Raw genomic sequence first — 22,200 nt, forward strand, 5'->3', positions numbered from 1 at the left:
GCCCTCCTCTGGGAACTAGCGTCTCGCCCCAACGGCTGTGGCCCGCCTCTCCCTCGCGGGCGCACGCAGCTGTCGCTCCTCGTGGATAAACTCAGCCCCCCAGGCACCCTCGTAGCCACGGGATGTGACGCCGGGGAACTCGAGATCCCCGCAATGCCGCCACCTCCGCCTTGCCAGCCAGCCGAGGAGAGTGGGCTCTGGGGACCATTTCGGGCTGTCCGGGCGCTTTCTCTTTCTGCCTCCCGCCCCCTACCCCCTTGGGCCCAGGAGTAGGAAAAGGGATCCGGATTCCCAGCGCTTCCTTGGAAGTTACAGTGCCAGTGAGCGCTGGGCGCACAGTTCCTAAATCTCTTCTTCCAGCTCCCATATTGAGATGAAAATGAGAACTGCAGAAAGTATGTGTTAGAAAAAGAGATATGTTTAATACTTAGCATCGACTAAAAAGAATATAAATTTACAAAACTCATAGTTTCTCATGAGCATCAGTTTTCTGATAAGGGCCGCCTGGATTAAGCAGCAGCTTCCGGTAAATAAGTGCCCCATCGGCAATAGAGAACACCGAGGCCGCGAGTCCAAACACCTGAAACAAAGACACAGGGTCACTGCTTGTGGCCACGGTCACACAGGTTTTAAATGGTCTGCCTGCCAGATTCCTCTCCTGTTAGGGTTCCCTATGCTGTCATCTAATCCTAGAATGGGAAGAGATTTCAGAGATTATTTTATTTGCATTCTCAAGTTTAACCAGTACCTTCCTAGAGAAAGGGAAAGATGATTTAAGTGAGCAGAAACCAATATTGAAGTGGTGTGGGCTCTGAAGCAAATACTTGTCTGGATCTCTTGCTCCCGGATATTACTGTTTAAAGCCCTACTGATAAAATTTAGTTACTAATCAACATTTCTATACCCAGTGTTCAACTGTTCCATTTTTCTATTGCGAACTGTACCAGAGAAAAAGTCAGGGTTAACATCAGCTCAAGATTTAAGCTGTGATAAGCACTTTGGAGAACTAGAGTGATGAGATGATCCTAAGTGACCTCTCCAAGGCTGGGCCACATCCACATAAGGGGTGAGATTCTAAATAAGCCTCAGGAAAAACTGAGTAAAAGGAATTAACTGGAACATGGTCTTTAGGTTCTCTGATGGCTATTTGAGAACTGGCACTCGGGCTGGAGAAAGGGATGTCAGTGCTATCACCAGCTCCATCCAACTGCCCAGGAGGTCTGGCTTCAGACTCTGTCCCTTTCCCATCCTGAATCGCAAACACAGCTTCCTAGGTTCTGACCATGCTAAGTATTTGGTTGCCCAAAAAAGTCATTCGGGTTCTTCCATAAGATGTCACAGGAAAACCTGAACCAACCATTTGATCAACCCAACACTTACTATAGATGCTTTCATGACTCTGCTACTAGCATGCTGCTGGTTCCTCCACCAGTAAGCACCTGCCTTTCTTCCCCTTTATTCCTGGCAAACTATGATTCTAGAGAGAGGTCCTGTTGTTGTTGTTTAGTTGCTATGTCATGTCTGACTCTTGCAACCCCATGGACTGTAACCCACTGGGCTCTTCTGTCTATGGAATTTTCCAGGGAGGAATAATGGAATGAGTTGCCATTTCCTTCTCCAGGGGATCTTCCTGACCCAGGGATGGAACTCGAGTCTCCTGCACTGGCAGGTGTATTCTTTATCACTAAGCCACCTGGGAAGCCTGCCTGAGAGAGAGGAAGTTGCTTCCTTTTTCTTATGCTTCATAGTACTCCACTAACAACTTAAATACAGCTGTTTGCACTTTTGTCTCCTGTATTAGGCTTTAAGCAACTTGAGGATAGGGGTCACATTCAAGTCTGGGGACATCCAAAAGAAATACGAGTTACCAATGTAAACCACATAATTGATCTGGAATTTTCTAATTTCCACATTAAAAAGTAAAAAAAAAACAAGTGAAATTAATTTTAATAATATAATTTATTTAGCCTGATATAGGAGAAGGAAATGGCAACCCACTCCAGTATTCTTGCCTGGAGCATCTCAGGGACAGAGGAGCCTGGTGGGCTGCTGTCTATGGGGTCGCACAGAGTCGGACACAACTGATGTGACTTAGCAGCAGCAGCAGCAGCAGCCTGATATATCCAAATAATATAATTTCAACATATCAATAATATAATAGAATTATAAGTGAAATATTCTACATTCTTTGAGGGGAGTAGTAAGTCTTTGAAAGCCAATGTATATTTTACATGTACAGCTCATCTCAGTTCAGATGAGCCATATTTCCAGGGCTCAGCCACTTGTGGCTTACGGCTCTATACTCTGTCAGCACCTACCAAAGTGCACTTAAAGAATGAATCAATGAATTAATGAGGAAATGAAAGTAAATTCTGTGCCTCCTCGTTCTTTCTCCCTAGTTGAGGGATAAAATAATCTTTAAAGATAGCTAGGAGAAATTGCTGTTACTGCACTGTCTCATTTCTAGGGTAATTCTCATCCCTCATCAAATTGCTTTGGGCCTAGTGAAGTGGAAAAGCCTTTGTGGTTGTTCAGTCGTTAAGTCGTGTCTGACTCTTTGGAACGCCATGGACTGCAACACTCCAGGCTTCCCTGTCCTTCACCATCTCCTGGAGTTTGCTCAAACTCATGTCCGTTGAGTCGGTGATGCCATCCAACCATCTTATCCTTTGTTATCACCTTCTCCTCCTGCCTTCAATCTTTCCCAGTATAAGGGTCTTTTCTAGTGAGACGGCTTGTCACATCAGGTGGCCAAAGAATTGGAGATTCAGCTTCAGTATCAGTCCTTCCAATGAGTATTCAGGGTTGATTTCCTTTAGGATTGACTGGTTTGATCTCCTTGCAGTACAAGGGATTTTCAAGAGTCTTCTCCAGCACCACAGTTTGAAAGCATCAGTTCTTTGGCACTCAGCCTACTTAATGGTCCAATTCTCACATCTATGCATGACTACTGAAAAAACCATAGCTTTGACTGCATGGACTGGATTCTGACATATGTGGCCACTTCTCCCAAGAAAAGATAAGGAAGTTAGAGGGAGATTTATTTAAGAAGAACTTTCTAATTCACTTCTCTAAATTGGAACCTAGAAAAGTCATGATTTTGAACCCCCTCTAAGAAATCTCAGAAGAATATCAGATGAAACTGTAACTAATTACTTGACTCTTGGTTTGTTTTGGCTTGCCTTCCAAATTAAACTGATTAGCTTTTCTTCAAGCAGTGTTCAAAATAATCCTTTTGTTACAAGTCTTCCTACCACCCATTCCCTTACATGACACATGTTTATTCCATCTGTAGCAGGATCTGGACAAGAAATAACTGAGCTCAGAACTGTGTGTCATTCCTTAACAAGCAGGATGTATCATTTTCTTGAAAAGGGATAGCTATGAAATTCATCCACCATTTGTTATTTTTGCTTGATATCAGGTTTCTGAGAGCTTAGTATTGTAACTCATTCCTAAACTGTAAGTTCTCCGTTTAGTCGAACCCTATATATCTGTGAGAAATACAGAGGAACCTCTTTATTTAACTTCAAATTTAGTGTGAAATCATATTCCTTCACATTAATCAGGGCATGTGTTCATGCACAAAAATATTAAGCCACTAGGTACTGTATACTGGGATAGGAGCCTCAAGGATGAAAACGATCTAGTTTTCTGTTCCTCTATCTATTTTTCAAGTAAATTTGAATTCTGATCAAACCTGAAGGGAGAAACTGGAAAGAACCTCCACTTACCCCTCCAAGGACTGTATATACTGTGGTTTCTGGAATCAGTGCCAACACAGATACAACTATCATAAATACTGCTGCTACCACTGAGTTGATAATATCCTGAAAACACAGAATAGAAAGATCAGTGTTACATGAAGATCAGCAACAGAATGAATCTGCTCCCTAAAGATCTTGAAAATTCCATTTTTTAATCAAATTTATTTAGTTTAAATAAATTAGTTTTAGGAAGTCAAACTGCTATTGTAAAATGACATGTATATTGTATTTGGTCAACAATGATGTCTAATGGGTCTCTTAATGTATGACACACCAATCATTAATTCCTTATTAGGGCTTATTTGTTTTTTGTTGAAAGGTAGTTGGAGAGAGAACTCATCTGGTTAGGACTGGGTATGTCTTATGTGGAAGGTTTAAAGTAAAAGTCAGAATGCTCAGTTTTAATAAGTGTGGAGTGGTCTACACCATAAAACAACTTTATAATGTTACTCCAAATGCAATTAATAAAACTTTGAGCAGGATAAACTTAATTTTGGGAAAGAAACCCCCCCCCACATCTGTATGTAACAGCTGGCCAATTATGCAATCATTTCTGAGGATGTAGCTCATTCATGTAATAATTTCTTGAAGCATTTCTGAACTGTGGCTTTAAGAGGTGCAACTTATATTTGGAATGGATGTATACTGTGGAAAAGGAAAGTTGTCTTTATTCTGGAATAGTTTATGTATATTAGCAGATAACTGTAGCAAGAAGGAATTATTAACACAGAAATCTTCCAAACCCTGGTAACTTAGAAAAGTAGTTATTACAAAGAAAACAGGAAGAAATTCAATGGGGACAGGGCAAGAGCAGATGATACACTTAGGCAGAAAAAAAGTCCTCGTCTGCAGGAGATGTTGAGACTAGCTGTCCTAGGTTAATGCTCTTCTCTGCTGGGTATTTTGCTGTTTCAAGGCACAGACCACACTTCTGCTTCAGACAGATAGCCAGCCTCCTGGTAGTAATTTGAGTAAGTGTATATAAATGGCTTCAGATAAAGATGATGTTCTAGGAAGGGCAGAGAATAATGGCTGGGGGTGGGGTAGTGGGGAGGGAAGGATGCGTCTGCCCCAGAATATCAGTGATCCTTAATAGTGGTTTCAAGCCTTGTTTTTCTATTAAAAACCGAACATCAGTATGCCATGGAGTAGACTATAAATGTAATTACAAAAATGGAGTTTTCTTAGAAATTTTGAGCCTGTTCTTACATATCACCGCAAAAACCTGGGTTGCCTCCCTGTGTGTGTTTTCTGTCGCTGGAGCACTTGAGGGGACCAGTCAGAGGACACCTGCTCTGTGAACTGTGTTAGGTACTACACCTCTGGGACAGTGACATGCATCACAGATCTGTTGTGCAGGTGACCAAGCCCTTTCCTAATCAGTGAAGACAGTGGCCATTGATAGAAGTATTGACAGGTTACCTTCCCCCTTCCTCCAACCCCGTAGATTAACTGGAATCTTCCGCCATCTTGGTGTCCCTCACTCATGTTACAGGCGTTGTTCCCAGTTATGCTCCGGCCTCGCTCCTGCCGGCCACTCTGCAGGGACCTCACTCTGTTCATTACCCTCCTTGGTCCCTGGGAGGTTTCTTCAGCTCAGTGCTGACCCTCTGCCCACAGCCGTCTCCTTCCCTGCTCAGTCTAACTATTCCCACCACTTTACTGTCACTTGCCCACACCGGGGGCCTCTGTTAATACAGTGGAAAAAAATATATAAATTTTTTCTGGGCTTTCTCGCCTTACTTGCAACATTAGTCACCTCTCCTTTCTTCCTGAAATGCTCTCCTCTCTTGACTTCTAGGACACGGGTCTCCCTTGGGTCCTCTCCTGTCCTTCTCTGCCTACTCACTTCTCCCTTTCACGCCAGATGTTGCTATTTCCCAGTCTTGCTTTCATCTTGCTCTACTCTCCCTTGGAGCCATTTTCCCATCACAAGGTGATAACTCCCCCAAAGTTGCAGCTCTAACTTCTCTCCTAAGCCTCAGACCGGAACATTTCCATCTGAATGTCCCATAAGGCACTAAAACCTTCTATTTCTCAAGCTGAATTCATTATCCACCTCTCCCCTCAAATAAACCTATTCTTCCTCCTAAACTTCCTGTCTTGTTACCCTCTTAAGATGGTTCTTTAAATGGCAGCTCTCCTTGACTTTTTTCTGTTACCCAATCCTATCAGTTTTCATCAACACTCTTTCTCTCCAGGTACAGTTTTAACCTTGATTTAGGCCTTTCTCATTTTCATGTCTGGATTATGATAACAGACTTCTAAGGGGTCTTTGAGACCCACCTCTGGTTTTGTCCCTCTTCAAGCCATTATTGACATTGCTACCAGCGATCTCCTCAAATATAAACTAATTGTGTTACTCTACTTAAAAATCTCCCAAAGCTTCCAGTGGCTTTTGGGTTAAAACCCAGGGCACTTGAATTCTTGCATGCTCTGACCTCCTGCTACTGTTGCTGCTGCCTCGCTTCAGTTGTGTCTGACTGTGCGAACCCATAGGCGGCAGCCCATTCTCAAATCTCTACTCTTGCCCCTTCTCTGCTTCGCGGCCACTCAGAACTCTTGCAGGTCCTTAAGGGCTCAGCTTTTTCTCCACCTAGAACCTCACACGCACATTGTTCCCTGTACTGGGAGAACGCTCAGCCCTGTTATCAGTCAGCTGACTACTTTTCATCCTCCAGCCCTCAACTCAGGCGTAGTTTTCCTCAGGCAAGCCCATTATGATTTGGTTTCCTTCTCCTCCGGGGAACCTCCACACCATCCAGGGAGCACCTATTAATATTATACTGAATTGCTCATCAATCTTGCTTCCTGGCTATATGGAAAGCCTGTCAGGTATAAGACTTGTGTTTTGTTTTCTCAAAGAGCCTGGTATAGAACCTGGGATTAGCAGAAACTTAATATTTGCTGAATAAATGCTTTCATGGGCTCAAGAGCAGAGAGGAGTCTGGGTTTCATGATGGAGTGATAACTGAGTTGGCCAGATAGCATCATTTCTCAGAGTACAGTATCAGCCCAGGCTGAGCCTCAGAGATTTGGAGACTGCTTTTCAATATGCTGCATGTAGGCCACGCTCCCTCTCCGTGTATTCTGTGAAACTTAATTTCCAAGTTTATTACTGGGACACGTAAGAAGCTCCAGAGAATTAGTACAGTTTGGGGAAAAAAATAAACGCTAAAATGTGCTAGTTTTATTAACCTTGGAAAAGCAGAGTGTGAAGAGCACCATATAACTTTTAGGGTGTAAGATGAACGGGATGTGAACCATGTTCATCATCTCTTTGGGATCATTTAGCTGAGTCCTTCCTGCCACTAAATGATGTTACAGGGCCACCTAAGGGAGGCTTTGTCATCTGTCCGGACCTTACTGCAGTCAGGTCCAGCTGCACAGTGGAGCACAGGGAGGAGTTTGGAGAGATGCCACGGAGATCCTATCCTCCCCCCAGCTCTTCACTTTGGGGATGTTCTCAGCTTGTGATTAGCCTGAAATGCTCATCATTGGCCTTCAAAAGTGGTTCCAGAAAGCGCCACCTTAAGGCATGTTTATGGTTTGAGAACAGCTCTGAAGTCCTCTCTCCTTAATATGGGTTGAAGTGAAGTGTTAGTTGCTCAGTGTCCAACTCCCTGCAACCCCAGGGACTGTAGCCTGCCAGGCTCCTCTGTCCATGGGATTTTCCAGGCAAGAAAACTGGAGTGGGGTGCCACTTCCTACTCCAGGGGATCTTCCTCTGACCCAGGGATTGAAGCCGAGGCTCTTGGGTTACCTGCATTGCAGGAGGATTCTTTACCTGCTGAGCCACCAGGCAAGTCCCCTAATACAGGGTCATCAGCTTGGATACGAGTGCTCTGGAACCCAAAAAGGATGAGACCAGTGCAGCTACCAGTCCGGCCAAAGGGTGGAAAGCCAGCAGGGGTCTCAGAAAGGAGACCTAAGGACACAGGATTCTGGGGTTAAGACTTGAAAGAGGAGCAGTGAAGTTGCTCCCGTTTTCCTAGAACCAACTTATGGTCCAGGCTGACAGGCCAAGAATCTTAGCTAATATCTTCAATTTGCCTATTTCAAGAGTTTCTGGACCATTTGGGTGCTCCACTGGGCAGCTATTCCTAAAGCTGTGAGTATGACAGGTAAAGTCCCTATGCTACTGAAAACGGTTCCACAAGATGAGTTAAAAATTATTTAGCATCAATGATGACAGACATTTTAAAGTAAGATAACATTGTGCTTTATTCAGCCTCTAAATTATTTTGATTTTCCATTTAGTGATCAGGGATATATAAGATGTAGATACTTGTGTATCTGGCTCTCTGTTCCCTAATTTTGAGGTCATATCAACATGAACTTCAAAGGGAGGTAAAGATTAAGAATGTTCTATGATTTTATTTGACCATGATCTTAAATTTAAATTTATTTTGATGATCTACCCCTAAGTGAATTTCCCTGACAGAAGCATCAGCTGTTATCTACCGATAGATGGAGCTCCGAGGAGAATCCATGCTCAATGGTTCCTCTGGTTCCCTGAGGATCTCCCCAGAGCACATTAGCAGTGGATAGCGTTCCTCCTTCCTAAGCCTGTTAGATTCCTTAAAGGTTTACGAAAACTAAACAACAGAGTTTATTAAAATGTTTCTCTATGGCAGGAAAAAGTAGTTAACAATGAAACTGAACACTTACAAGTAAAGGCCAAAATAAACAGCTAATTAATCGATCAAGTCTGAGTATATATAAAAGTATGAAAAAGAAAGTAGAAGTGACTTCAAATCCAGTGACGACAATGTACGGCTCTGGCGCTTGTGCTAGGATGAAAAAGGTCATAGATGTCGCAGCTAGTGCCTAGAGGGGAAAAAAAAACAAACATGACCTCTTCAGTGATGATTGAACAAGTTTAAGCTGTAAAAATGATCAATTCTAAAATGACAAAATAAATGGGTTTCTTCTTTATACACACACACACATCTGAAAGAGGCAGACTAAAATGCACGGATGTCAACTTCTCTTCTCATTTTAGAGAACCAGGTATCCCTTTCTGTTTTGTTTAATTAAGTTCTCCACTTGTATACCTAATGCCATCCCTTCCCACATCCATGCCCTTGATCTTTTCCCACTAAGTAACTCCGTTTCCCTCTCACACCTTCACTCTCTCCTCCTGCCCTAGCTTCTTTCCTCATCATCTTATCAACATATCTAAGTTATCTTCTCTCTCTCTTTTTAAACAATATTTATTTATTTATTTGGCTGTGCTGAGTCTTACTTGCTGCATGTGGGATCTAGTTCCCTGACCAGGGATTGAACCCAGGTCACCTGCATTAGGATCATGGAGCCTTAGCCACTGGACTACCAGGGAAGTCTCTAAGTTGTCTTCTCTTAAAACATACACAACCCTTCCTTTCATCTGCTCCCCACAGAAATTCCCATTTTCTACTTCTCCCTATAATGCTTCTCAAAAAAAGCCTGTGTACTAGCTGTTATAATTCCTTATCCTCCTCATCACTCCTTAACTTGTAACAAAAATCTGGAATCTACCGTCAAATTTAAACTTAGAATGTTGCCATGAAAAACACTGGGGGTGCTTCTCTGATGGTTAAGTGGTGAAGAATCCATCTACCCATGCAGAAGACACAGGTTTGATCCCTGGTCTGGGAGGATCTCACATGCTACGGAGCAACTAAGCCTGAGCACAACTATTGAGCCTGTGCTCTAGAGCCCGGGAGCCACAACTGCTGAGCCCACGTGCTATAACTTCTGAAGCCCACGAGCTCTAGAGCCCGTGCTCTGCAATGGGAGAAGCTGCCACAATGAGAAGCTTGTGCACTGCAACTGGAGAGTGGCCCCTGCTTGCCGAAACTAGAGAAAAGCTCATGTGGCAACGAAGACCCAGCACAGTCAAAACTAAATAAACATTATTTTTTAAAAGAAAAATACTGGGAAGGAAAGTTTAAAACAAAGTGTCAGAGAAAAACAATTCTCTGAAAAACCCTGTGGAGAAGAAAAGAAAAAAAAAAAACACCAATTCTGATACCTCACTTTTTAACATATTTTCTCTTATCTAAACATAATGCAATCAGAATGAACAAAAACGTAAGTGAAAAAAAACCAAGATAATTAATCTAATCTAATTTCCTCATTTCCAAATGAAGATATAGAAAAGAGAAATGATAAGTGACTTAAAGGAAAAAATAAGCTGGTAGGTCCCTGAGAGTTTGTTGATGTTGTGATGTTCTTATGGGAGATACAGCTTTATCCAAAGTCTCTGTGTACTTGGAAGATGGTTTTGGCAGGAGTCTTTGCTGACTAGACTTATGATCAGTCTGTCGGCATCCACATTCTCTTTTTAATCTCAGATCTATCTAGGCTCCTTATTCATAATTCTATCAGTTACTTTAAAAGTATGTGTAAAAGTAGCTTACTTTGAAACTTCTAAATTGGTCAGTTTCTTTTACAGTAAATATAACTTGTTACTAAATAATGTGTTCTTTATAATTAATATAATTACTATCAGCAACATATCTCAAATCACTTCATTTACTCTATTGAACCAAATAAGGCCTTGAGTTCATGGGTTATGAAATCAAGGGTCATTTTTTCAGTCCCCATCATCTGTAACCTCGGAATTGGGCACATTTCCCATGATTTCAGTCACCCGGGGTTCTCCCTCAATCCATATCTACAGCTCTTATAATTTTCCTGTCTCCTGGCCTTCGTTTTCAGTTAATTTTTCAACATTTCACTAATATCTCAAACATTTCATCTATATAGACTGCTTTTGCCAAGATCATCAATGATTTCAAAATTACTAAATTTAACAAACATTTTTCAATCCTTATGCTACTGGATGCCCATGACTTACTTGCTATTGGCTTTTTCCTACTTTTCTACTCCTTGACTCCCATGTCACCTCTTTGAGTTCTTATTCCTCTGAAACTATTCTGCCTTGGTGGGCTTTCCTTTTACGCATCACTTTAAAATACTGACATTTGTTTAGATTCTATCTACAACCTCCTCAATAAATCTGAGTCTCTATCCCAGGTGTATCTTCAACATCTCACACATAAACAGCCATTTAGAACATCTGAATAACCTACAGGAATCTTCAATTCACCGTGGGCAAAACTGATGTCACCTTGTCCCTTGCTCCTGTATTCACTATCTTAATTGGTGATATGACCATCTACCTTTTCACCTGCCCTGGAAACCTAAGATCACTGCTCCAACTTACTGCCCACAACAGACCAATCATCAGGTCCTGCTGACTTAATGCCTAAACATTTTGGGAATCCACTTAGTCACTCCAATTACTGCTCTTCAGTATCTTTTCCTTGAACTAACATGACAAAGGTCCCACAGTGAAATTTCTAAAATGAAGATCTGTGCAATGCTCCACCTGTTTAAAATCCTTCCGTGGCTCCCCATGGTTTTCAGAATAGAGCCTCCCTTCACCATGGTGTTCGAATCTTCCATGACTCAGCTCCTGTCTACTTTAGCAAAGAGCTTTTGACAGTTTATCTACAGGGTAATTCCAGTGTTCAATTCTCAGTCCTCATCTTATTTGAACTGTCATCAGTATTTGTCACAGTTGATCATTCTCTCGAGAACTTCCTTCATTTGGCTTCTAGGACACCGTACTCTTGGTTCCTCTCACTTCCCTAATTGCTCTTTCTCATTCTTCTTTGGTTTTCTCTGGTGGCTCAGACAGAAAAGAATCTGCCTGCAATGTAGGAGAACTGGGTTCAGTCCCTGGGTTGGGAAAATCCCCTGGAGAAGGGAATGGCTTCCCACTCCAGTATTCTGGTCTGGGGAGTTCTATGGACAGAGGAGCCTGGCTGGCTACGGTCCATGGGGTCACAAAGAATCAGACATGATTCAGTGACTTTCACTTTCATTCTTCTTTGCTGGTTATTCCTCCTCTCCCCAACCTCTTAATGTTGAAGTGTTCCAGGGCTCAATCCATGGTGCTCTTCTCCACTCTATGTACAATCACCTCTTGATGATCTCATCAGTCTCGTGACTTTAAATACCTCTATTTCTGCCGTGGCTTCCTGGTGGCTCAGTGATAAAGAATATGCCTGCAATGCAGGAGGTGCAGGAGACTTGGGTTCGATCCCTGAGTCGGGAAGATCCCCTGGAGGAAAACACGGCTACCCACTCTAATATTTGTGCCTGGAGCATCCCATGGACGGAGGAGCCTGGCGGGCTACAGTCTATAGGGTCGCACAGAGTCGGACACGACTGAAGGGTCTTAACACACATTTCTGCAGTGCCAATCTCTCCTACAATCCAGTCTTGAATATTCCAAATGCCTATTCAGTATTGCCACTTGAATGTCTAATAGACATCTCTAACAATGAAATCCAAAATTGAACTTCTGTTTCTCTGGCTACATCTGCTTTACCCACAGGCTTTCAGTGGATGGCAGTTCCATTCTTCCAGCTGCTTAGGCCAAAAACTTTGGCAGGATCTCAGACTCCTCTCTCTTTTTCACACCACACCTGGTTTATCAGCAAATCTTGTTGGGGCTACTTTCAACATATATCCCAAATGTGACCATTTCTTATAACCTACTCTGCTAGAGGCCTGGTCTAAGCCACAGCCATCTCTTGCTCAGATTACTGCAATAGCTCTAACTGATCATCTTTTTTTTCTACCCTTGCCTCTGCAGAATCCTCCTGTCCCCCAAACCCCCAGCCCCCAGTCTACTGTCACCATAGCAGCTGGTGAACTTTTTAAAATGTTAGTCACATCATATAAAACTTTATTCAAAACCTTCATCTCCCACTGTCCCCATGTCACTCCAGCCCCACTGTACTGGTTTTTCTCACTTCTCCTTGAATGCTTCAGGTACATTCCTGCCATAGGGCCATTGTACTGGGTGTTTCTTTGCCTAAAACACATCTTCCTTCATCTTGGGTTGGCCAGAAAGTTTGTTTGGGGTTTTCTATAACATCTTATGGAAAAAACTGAGCAATCTTTTTGGCTAATCCAATGTATTCATAGTTAACTTTCTCTTAACGCTTCGCTCAGAAGTCATCTCAACAGGGCCTAATCTGACCAGTCTAGTCTTGCTACCTGCAACTGTCCTCTCCAACGTTTCCGTGTGTTATACTCTCTTACCTGGCTTTAGTTTTCTCTTGTTCCATAGCACTTACCCCCTTCTGGAATACTACACCATTTATTTATTTCTTCTGTTTGTTGTTTTTTTCCCTCCCTCCCACTCCAATACATAAACTCCATGAGTACAAGGATCTTTGCTTTGTTCCCTGATACTTCCCAAGAGCCAGAAACAGTGCCTGGCCCATGGCAGGCTTTCAATAAATATTTGTTGAATGGAAAAAAATAAGGCAGCACTCAACTTGTTATGGTTTCTTATAAATCATGCATTTTTTTTTTTTTGTCCTCCAAGCCTTTACTCAGGTGACTGTCCCTTAAACCCTACCCGTGTCCCCCTAGGAAGCTTCCTGATACCTCCTTGTTTAAATGCCTCATTCTGTGCCCTAACTTCATCTTATCAAACACCAAAACTATCTGCTTGTGTGTCTGACTCTGTCTAAACTGAAGGACCCCATGAGTCAGGGACTTTTGTCTTGGATGTCTGTTGTTTCAAGTCCTAACTCAGGGCTGGGAAGACAGTAAATATTTAAAATGTTTGTGGAGGAAATTCGTATGTCAAAAATCAAAACTTTCTCACAAAATCCTGTTTCTCCTCCAGTGTTCCAGAGTTTTCAGAGCCCCAGACCTTCCAGTCACTTCTTTCCTGATTATTTACTCCCAACCCAAGGGAATTTCTCTGTTCTTTGAAGTGAAAGTGTGTTAGTCACCCAGTCATGTCCGACTCTTTTCAACCCTGTGGATTGTAGCCAGGTTCCTCTGTCCATGGAATTCCCCAGGCAAGAATACTGGAGTGGGTTGCCATTTCCTTTACCAGGGGATCTTCCTGACTCAGGGATCGAACCCAGGTCTCCTGCACTACAGGCGGATTCAGGCGGATTCTTTACGAGGGATTCTGAGCCACCAGGGAAGCCCTTTGAACTTGAGTAGTTTTCTAAACTTCCCTCAGGCCTTCTGACTTGCAGTATGTTATATTTTTCAGAATCAAAGACTTCGGTGCAGAAGGGCCTTGCGTGCAGTTTGTCCTGCCCACTCACCTGGAGTTGGAGCTGCCATTACAGCCTGCTCACCAGGTGCTTGCCTACACCTGGTACCTCTTCTGTCTGGGAATGTACTGCCTTCCCAAGTGGCCACTTATTTTGCCACTTTCCCAATAGAAAACTCTTTCTCTTATTAAGTGGGGCTGTTTCCTTGTAAGTTTTAACTTTCTATCCCCTCTTCTGATAGGTCACCTCTTTAGAATTTAAGAATTATTTTTTTCCTTCCCCTTTTCTTAAAATTCTTCAACATAGTCTCCTATGATAGTTTCCACTTCTCTAACTAGCCAAACAACAGTTCATTCTCTCCCAAACCTCTATCCAGAACTGGCTGCAATCTCTTGGCAGGTCTGACACCCCCAGAAGTGCACAGTTCCACTGTCCTTGCTCTGGACTCTATTGGCCTTGTGCTCACTCAGATCAAAACTTGTGAGTTATACTGTAAAAAACACACGCACATGAAGATTACACAATACGTTTCTAAATAACCAACAGGTTACTGAAGAAATCAAAAGGGAAATTAAAAAATTTCTAGAAACAAATGATAATGAAAATACAACAACTCAAAGCCTATGGGATGCAGTAAAAGCAGTTCTAAGAGGTAAGTTTATAGCAATACAATCCTACCTCAAGAAATAAGGAAAACATTGAATAGGCAACCTAACTTTACACCTAAATCAACTGGAAAAAGAACAAAAAAACCCCCAAATTATTAGAAGGAAAGAAATCATAAAGATCAGAGCAGAAATAAATGAAAAAAATGAAAGAAACAATAGTAAAGATTAATAAAGCTAAATGCTGGTTCTTTGAGAAGATAAACAAAATTGACAAACCTTTGACCAGACCCATCAAGAAAAAAAGAGAGAAGAATCAAATCAACAGAATTAGAAATGAAAAAGGGGAGGTTACAATAGGCAATGCAGAAATACAAAGGATTATAAGAGACTATTATGAATAATTATATGGCAATAAAATGGATAACCTGGAAGAAATGGACAGACTCTTAGAAAAGTTCAATCTTCCAAGACTGAACCAGGAAGAAATAGAACTTATGAACAACCCAGTTATAAGCAATGAAATTGAAGCTGTGATCAAAAATCTCCCTAAAAACAAAAGCCCAGTCCAGATGGCTTCACAGGAGAATTCTATCAAACATTTAGAGAAGAGCTAATGCCTAGCCTTCTAAAACTCTTCCAAAAAATTGCAGAGGAAGGAATACTTCCAAACTCATTCTATGAGGCCACTATCACCCTGATACCAAAACCAGACAGACAACACAAAAAAAGAAAACTACAGGCCAATATCACTGATGAACATAGATGCAAAAATTCTCAACAAAATTTTAGCAAACAGAATTCAGTAGCACACCAGAAAGCTCATACACCATGATCAAGTTGAGTTTATTCCGGGAATGTAAGGATTCTTCAATATATGCAAATCAATCAATGTGATACACCATATTAACAAATTGAAAGATTAAAACCATATGATAATCTCAATAGATGCAGAAAAAGCCTTTGACAAAATTCAGCACCCATTTATGATGAAAACTCTTCAAAAAATGGGCATAGAAGGAACCTGCCTCAACATAGTAAAGGCCATATATGATAAGCCTACAGCAAACATTAAACTCAATGATGAAAAACTGAAAGCATTTTCCCTAAGATCAGGAATAAGACAAGAGTGTCCACTTTCACCACTATTATTCAACATAGTTCTGGAAGTCCTAGCGACAGCAACCAGAGAAGAAAAAGAAAAGGAATTCAGATCAGAAAAGAAGAAGTAAAGCTCTTACTATTTGTAGATGAATGATACTGTACATAGAAAATCCTAAAGATAGTATCAGAAAATTACTAGAGCTAATCAGTGAATTTGGCAAAGTTGCAGGATACAAAATCAATACACAGAAATCACTTGCATTTCTTATACTAACAATGAAAAATCTGAAAAAGAAATTAAGGAATCAATCCCATTCACCATTGCAACAAAAAGAATAAAATATCTAGGAATAAACTTACCTAAGGAGATAAAAGAACTCTACACAGAAGGATGGGCTCGATAAAGGACAGAAATGGTATGGACCTAACAGAAGCAGAAGATATTAAGAAGAAGTGGCAAGAATACATGGAAGAACTGTACAAAAAAGATCTTCACGACCCAGATAATCATGATGATGTGATCACTAATCTAGAGCCAGACATCTTGGAAAGTGAAGTCAAGTGGGCCTTAGAAAGCATCACTACGAACAAAGCTAGTGGAGGTGATGGAATTCCAGTTGAGCTGTTTCAAACCCTGAAAGATGATGCTGTGAAAGTGCTGCACTCAATATGCCAGCAAATTTGGAAAACTCAGCACTGGCCACAGGACTGGAAAAGGTCAGTTTTCATTCCAATCCCAAAGAAAGGCAATGCCAAAGAATGCTCAAACTACCGCACAATTGCACTCATCTCACATGCTAGTAAAGTAATGCTCAAAATTCTCCAAGCCAGGCTTCAGCAATACGTGAACCATGAACTTCCTGATGTTCAAGCTGGTTTCAGAAAAGGCAGAGGAACCAGAGATCAAATTGCCAACATCTGTTGGATCATGGAAAAAGCAAGAGAGTTCCAGAAAAACATCTATTTCTGCTTTATTGACTATGCCAAAGCCTTTGACTGTGTGGATCACAATCAACTGTGGAAAATTCTGAAAGAGTTGGGAATACCAGACCACCTGACCTGCCTCTTGAGAAATCTGTATGCAGGTCAGGAAGCAACAGTTAGAACTGGACATGGAACAACAGACTGGTTCCAAATAGGAAAAGGAGTACGTCAAGGCTGTATATTGTCACCCTGCTTATTTAACTTCTATGCAGAGTACATCATGAGAAACGCTGGACTGGAAGAAACACAAGCTGGAATCAAGATTGCCGGGAGAAATATCAATAACCTCAGATATGCAGATGACACCACCCTTATGGCAGAAAGTGAAGAGGAGCTAAAAAGCCTCTTGATGAAAGTGAAAGAGGAGAGTGAAAAAGTTGGCTTAAAGCTCAACATTCAGAAAACAAAGATCATGGCATCCGGTCCCATAACTTCATGGGAAATAGATGGGGAAACAGTGGAAACAGTGTCAGACTTTATTTTTTTGGGCTCCAAAATCACTGCAGATGGTGACTGCAGCCATGAAATTAAAAGACGCTTACTCCTTGGAAGAAAAGTTATGACCAACCTAGATATATGTTCAAAAGCGGAGACATTACTTTGCCGACTAAGGTCCATCTAGTCAAGGCTATGGTTTTTCCTGTAGTCATGTATGGATGTGAGAGTTGGACTGTGAAGAAGGCTGAGTGCCGAAGAATTGATGTGTTTGAACTGTGTTGTTGGAGAAGACTCTTGAGAGTCCCTTGGACTGCAAGGAGATCCAACCAGTCCATTCTGAAGGAGATCAGCCCTGGGATTTCTTTGGAAGGAATAATGCTAAAGCTGAAGCTCCAGTACTTTGGCCCCCTCATGCGAAGAGTTGACTCAATTGGCAAAGACTCTGATGCTGGGAGGGATTGGGGGCGGGAGGAAAAGGGGACGACAGAGGATGAGATGGCTGGATGGCATCACGGACTCGATGGATGTGAGTCTGGGTGAACTCCGGGGGATGGTGATAGATAGGGAGGCCTGGCGTGCTGCGATTCATGGGGTTGCAAAGAGTTGGACACGACTGAGCGACTGAACTGAACTGAATGAAGGAAATCAAAGATGACACAAACAGATGGAGAGATATTCCATGTTCCTGGGTAGGAGGAATCAATATTGTGAAAATGCCTATACTACCAAATGCAATCCATAGATTCAATGAGATCCCTATCAAATTACCAATGGCATTTTTCACAGATCTAGAAAAAAAAATTTCACAATTCATATGGAAACACAAAAACCCCAAATAGCCAAAGCAGTCTTGAAAAAGAAGAATGGAGCTGGAGGAATCAACCTTCCTAACTTCAGATTATACTACAAAGCTACAGTCATCAAGACAGTATGGTACTGGCACAAAAACAGAAATATAGACCAATGGAACAAGATAGAAAGCCCAGAAATAAACCCATGCACCTATGAGTATCTTATTTTTGACAAAAGAGGCAAGAATATACAATGGGGAAAAGACAGCCTCTTCAATAAATGTTGCTGGGAAAACTGGACAGCTACATGTAAAAGAATGAAATTACAACACTTCCTAACACCATACACAAAGATAAACTCAAAATGGATTAAAGACCTAAATGTAAGACCAGAAACTATAACACTCTTAGAGGAAAACATAGGCAGAACACTAGACATAAATTAAAGCAAGATCCTCTATGACCCACCTCCTAGATTAATGGAAATAAAAACAAAAGCAAACAAGTGGGATCTGAATAAACTTAAAAGCTTTTATACAGCAAAGAAAACTATGAGAAAGGTGAAAAGACAATTCTCAGAATGGGAGAAAATAATAGCAAATGAAACAACTGACAAAGGATTAATTTCCAAAATAAACAAGCAATACCAGAAACTCATACAACTCAATACCAGAAAACAACCTGATCAAAAAGTGGGGAAAAGACCTAAACAGACATTTCTCCAAAGAGGACATACAGATGGCTAAAAAACACATGAAAAGATGCTCAACATTGCACATTATTAGAGAAATGCAAATCAAAACTACAATAAGATATCACCTCACACCAGTAAGAATAGCCCTCATCAAAAAGTCTACAAACAATAAATGCTGGAGAGGGTGTGGAGAAAACGGAATGCTCTTGCACTGTTGGTGGGAATGTAAATTGATACAGCCACTATGGAAGATGGTATGGAGATTCCTTAAAAAACTAGGAATAAAACCACCATATGACCCAGCAATCCCACTCCTACTCATATATCCTGAGGAAACCAAAATTGAAAAAGACACATGTATCCCATTGTTCACTGCAGCACTATTTACAATAGCTAGAACATGGAAGCAACCTAGATGTCCATCGACAGGTGAATGGATAAAGAAGTTGTGGTACATATGCACAATGGAATATTACTCAACCATAAAAAGGAACACATTTGAGTCAGTTCTAATGAGGTGGATGAATCTAGAGCCTATTATACAGAGTGAAATAAGTCAGAAAGAGAAAGATAAATATATATATGGAATCTAGAAAAATGGTACTGAAGAATTTATTTACAGGACAGCAATGGAGAAACAGACATAGAGAATAGACTTATGGACATGGGGAGAAGGGAGGAGAGGGTGAGATGTATGGGAAGAGTAACATGGAAACTTACATTAGCATATGTAAAATAGATAGCCAAGGGGAATTTGCTGTATGGCTCAGGAAGCTCAAATAGGGGCTCTGTATCCATTTTAGAGGGGTGGGATAGGGAGGGAGATGAGAGGGAGGTTCAAAAGGGAGGAAGGATATATGTATACCTATGACTGATTCATGTTGAGGTTTGACAGAAAACAACAAAATTATGTAAAGCAATTATCCTTCAATTAAAAAAATTAATTAAAAAAACACAATGAGATATCACTACACACCTATGAGTGTACTAAAAACATTTAGTTGTACCCTTTAAATCAGGGACTTCCCTGGTGGCTCAGATGGTAAAGCATCTGCCTACAATGCGGGAGACCCGGGTTCAACCCCTGGGTCAGGAAGATCCTCTGGAGAAGGAAATGGCAACCCACTCCAGTACTCTTGCCTGGAAAATCCCATGGGCAGAGAAGCCTGGTAGGCTACAGTCCATGGGGTCACAAAGAATTGGACACGACTGAGCGCCTTCACTTTCACTTTAAATCAGTAAGCTTTATCATATATGAAATATCTCAATAAAGCTTGGGAAAAACAAAAACAAAAAACTTGCGAGTTATAGTAAGTAAACACAGCATCCTGCAAAACCCCTCAGTGGATTTTTTTGGTTTTGGTTTTAACCTCGTTGGCATCTGAATGGTACAACTGTAGCAGCCTCACATGGACATGGGGAGAAGGGAGTAACTTGGATTGGGGGTCCAGGTGTAGGCCATTCATGCAGGTGTGCAGAGCTTGCTTTATGAGTGGGTCTGTGAAGTGTCAGTCGCTTAGTTGTGTTCGACTCTTTGAGACCCCATGGATTGTAGCCTGCCACACTCCTCTGTCCTGGGATTCTCCAGGCAAGTATACTGGAGTGGGTAGTCATGCCCTTCTCCAGGGGATCTTCCCGACCCAGGGATCGAACCCCAGTCTTCAGCACTGCAGGCAGATCCTTTACCGTCTGAGATACCAGGAAAGATCCTCTGGAGAAGGGCATGGCAACCCACTTCCAGTACGCTTGCCTGGAGAATCCCATGGGCCGAGGAGCCTGGCGGGCTACAGTCCATGGGGTCTCAAAGAGCGGGACATGACTGAGCGACTAACCCTTGCTACTACTACTGGCTACAGAAAGCCCCTGATGAAGAGGACAGTTGTCCTATTTCTCTCCTTCTACCCCCAGGGTGTAAGGCGAAATGCCTTCCCTTTAAGAAGGCCTTGATAGAAACAAAGCTGAAAGAGAGGAGAGAAGGGAGCATAAGCTTCTTACTTGGGGGCTTTATCTCCCAGCCGGGGAGTGCCTGGGACTCCGCCCCCCAGTTCCCCGGCCCCGCCCTCACCAATCGCAGCAGCTTCACGTGGCCTTTCACGCTGCAGCAGAAGGGGCGATACTTTGGTTTCGGTTTCAGGGTCTGCATCGCCCCTGCAGACCCAGCAGCAGCACTTTCCCGCGGGTCCCCCTGTTCAGCGCACCTCTCTGCCAGGCCCTGAGCCAAGTCTGCAACGGCCACCCCGGCCACGTGCAGCGCTTCTAGGCTTCCCGCCCTGGCGCGTGCACATGCATGTCACTGCAGCCTACTTGGGTGCACGCCAGGTCCCCCACTCCCTGCCACAGGCTCCCGCTCTGCGGAAAGCCAGAAAGCCGGTTTCAAAGCCAGAAAGCCGGGTTCAGTTCGCACTATCCATTTCCGGTAACCTACAGGGGAGCTACGAATGCTAACTTCTCCCCACCTCCTAGTCGTCTGTCCAGACGACCACATATTGATTGTACATTTGATAAAAGATAAACTGAGGCATACTAAAATTTTTAAGATTTTATTTGAACAACAATAACAAAAATGATTCAAATAGGGCGGCGATCCAGTCTAACAGAAAGGAGCTCTGAAGAGGTGTACGAAATGAAAGACTTAAAGGCAGAAGGGAGTGGGAACAAGGAAATTGGTTATTGCAAGATTACTTTCCTAGGGGATGGCAGGGGGGTCTATCAGGTTACCTAACTCAGAGGTTCCCAGCCTCTGGGATCTAATGCCTGATGATCTGATCTGAGGTGGACCAGATGTCCTAATAATACAAATAAAGTGCACAATATTACAATAATATAAATAAAGTACACAATAAGTGTAAACGCACTTCAATTATCCTTCCTCCCCAGGGGGCTGGGGGGTAGGTCTTCCACAAAACCGGTCCTGGGTGCCAAAAAAGGATGGGGACCGCAGATCTAACTAGTGCTGATCAGATGATGCCTGACTGACTGGAGAGCCAAAACTATAATTAACTCTTGGTTGGTGAGTAGGGGTTAGTATAAGCGACTCCTTTGGGTCCTGTTGTCTAGTTTTTTAATAGCTTCCAGAGGGATCTAGCATATTTACAGTCCAGATCCCGGAAATGTCAAAGTTCAGAGAAAACAGCGCTGGCTGTGAAGCATGATAGATGGGCTTGAATTTCAGCTCCACCCCTTAATGAATGCTTCTGTTTACTTTTTAAAAGTTACCTGTTTCCAAAGATCAGCTCGGCTGGGAGAATGAGTGACAGCACCCATCTGTAGGCTTGTTGGGAAGAATAAATAACAGCGTGTGAGTTGTCACTGGTTCCTGGATACAACAGATGCTCAATTAAGCAACCTCCAACAGTTAATTAGGGCTTTCCTTGTGGCTCAGCTGGTAAGAATCCGCCTGCAATACGGGAGACCTAGGTTCGATTCCTGGGTTGGTAAGATCCCCTAAGAAGGGAAAAGTTACCCACTCAGTATTCTGGCCTGGAGAATTTCATGTGTAGTCCATGGGGTGCCAAAGAGTCGGACACGACTGAGCGACTTTCACTTTCAATAGTTAATTAACAAACCAGTCGCTGGTGTTATTGGCCACCCAGGCCCCGAATCTTGCCAAATCATGGGTTCATTCTGCCAGCGTCTGGTTGGCGGGGAGATTTCCAGGCTGCTCAACGGCGAATCCCTTACCGTCTCGGGTGAGGGTGAAATGAGAAGAGGTCTCTTTAAGAGTCGACGGGG

General features: G+C 42.4%; 1 protein-coding gene across 2 annotated transcripts; it reads right to left on the bottom strand.

Annotated features, from left to right (window-relative positions):
- Positions 1–289: 289 nt before the first annotated feature.
- Positions 290–22,175, bottom strand: LOC120872794 (chemokine-like factor). Of its 2 annotated transcripts, XM_040253439.1 has the most exons (4): positions 20,534–20,611; positions 8,439–8,597; positions 3,735–3,830; positions 290–580 (listed from the first exon to the last, which is right to left on the bottom strand). In XM_040253439.1, exons 1-4 carry the CDS (start codon positions 20,609–20,611, stop codon positions 464–466), a joined length of 450 nt encoding a protein of 149 aa, XP_040109373.1. In that variant the 3' UTR covers positions 290–463. The 2 variants fall into 2 exon arrangements, 1 of the variants encoding a protein (XP_040109373.1); XR_005723335.1 differs by lacking the exons at positions 290–580; positions 3,735–3,830; positions 20,534–20,611 and adding an exon at positions 21,685–22,175 and having other exon boundaries at positions 7,982–8,597.
- Between the last annotated feature and the right edge of the window lie 25 nt (positions 22,176–22,200).

The sequence above is a fragment of the Oryx dammah genome, unplaced genomic scaffold (assembly GCF_014754425.2).
Source record: "Oryx dammah isolate SB20612 unplaced genomic scaffold, SCBI_Odam_1.1 HiC_scaffold_13, whole genome shotgun sequence".
NCBI classification, from domain to species: domain Eukaryota; kingdom Metazoa; phylum Chordata; class Mammalia; order Artiodactyla; family Bovidae; genus Oryx; species Oryx dammah.

Excerpts from the sequence above, each read along its gene's own strand:
- LOC120872794 (XM_040253439.1), bottom strand. The coding sequence starts at position 20,611 with ATGCAGACCCTGAAACCGAAACCAAAGTATCGCCCCTTCTGCTGCAGC. Across the intron at positions 8,598-20,533 it reads ACGTGAAGCTGCTGCGATTG|GCACTAGCTGCGACATCTAT; the intron begins GTGAGGGCGGGG and ends TTTCCCCTCTAG. Across the intron at positions 3,831-8,438 it reads GTTTATTTTGGCCTTTACTT|GATATTATCAACTCAGTGGT; the intron begins GTAAGTGTTCAG and ends CTGTGTTTTCAG.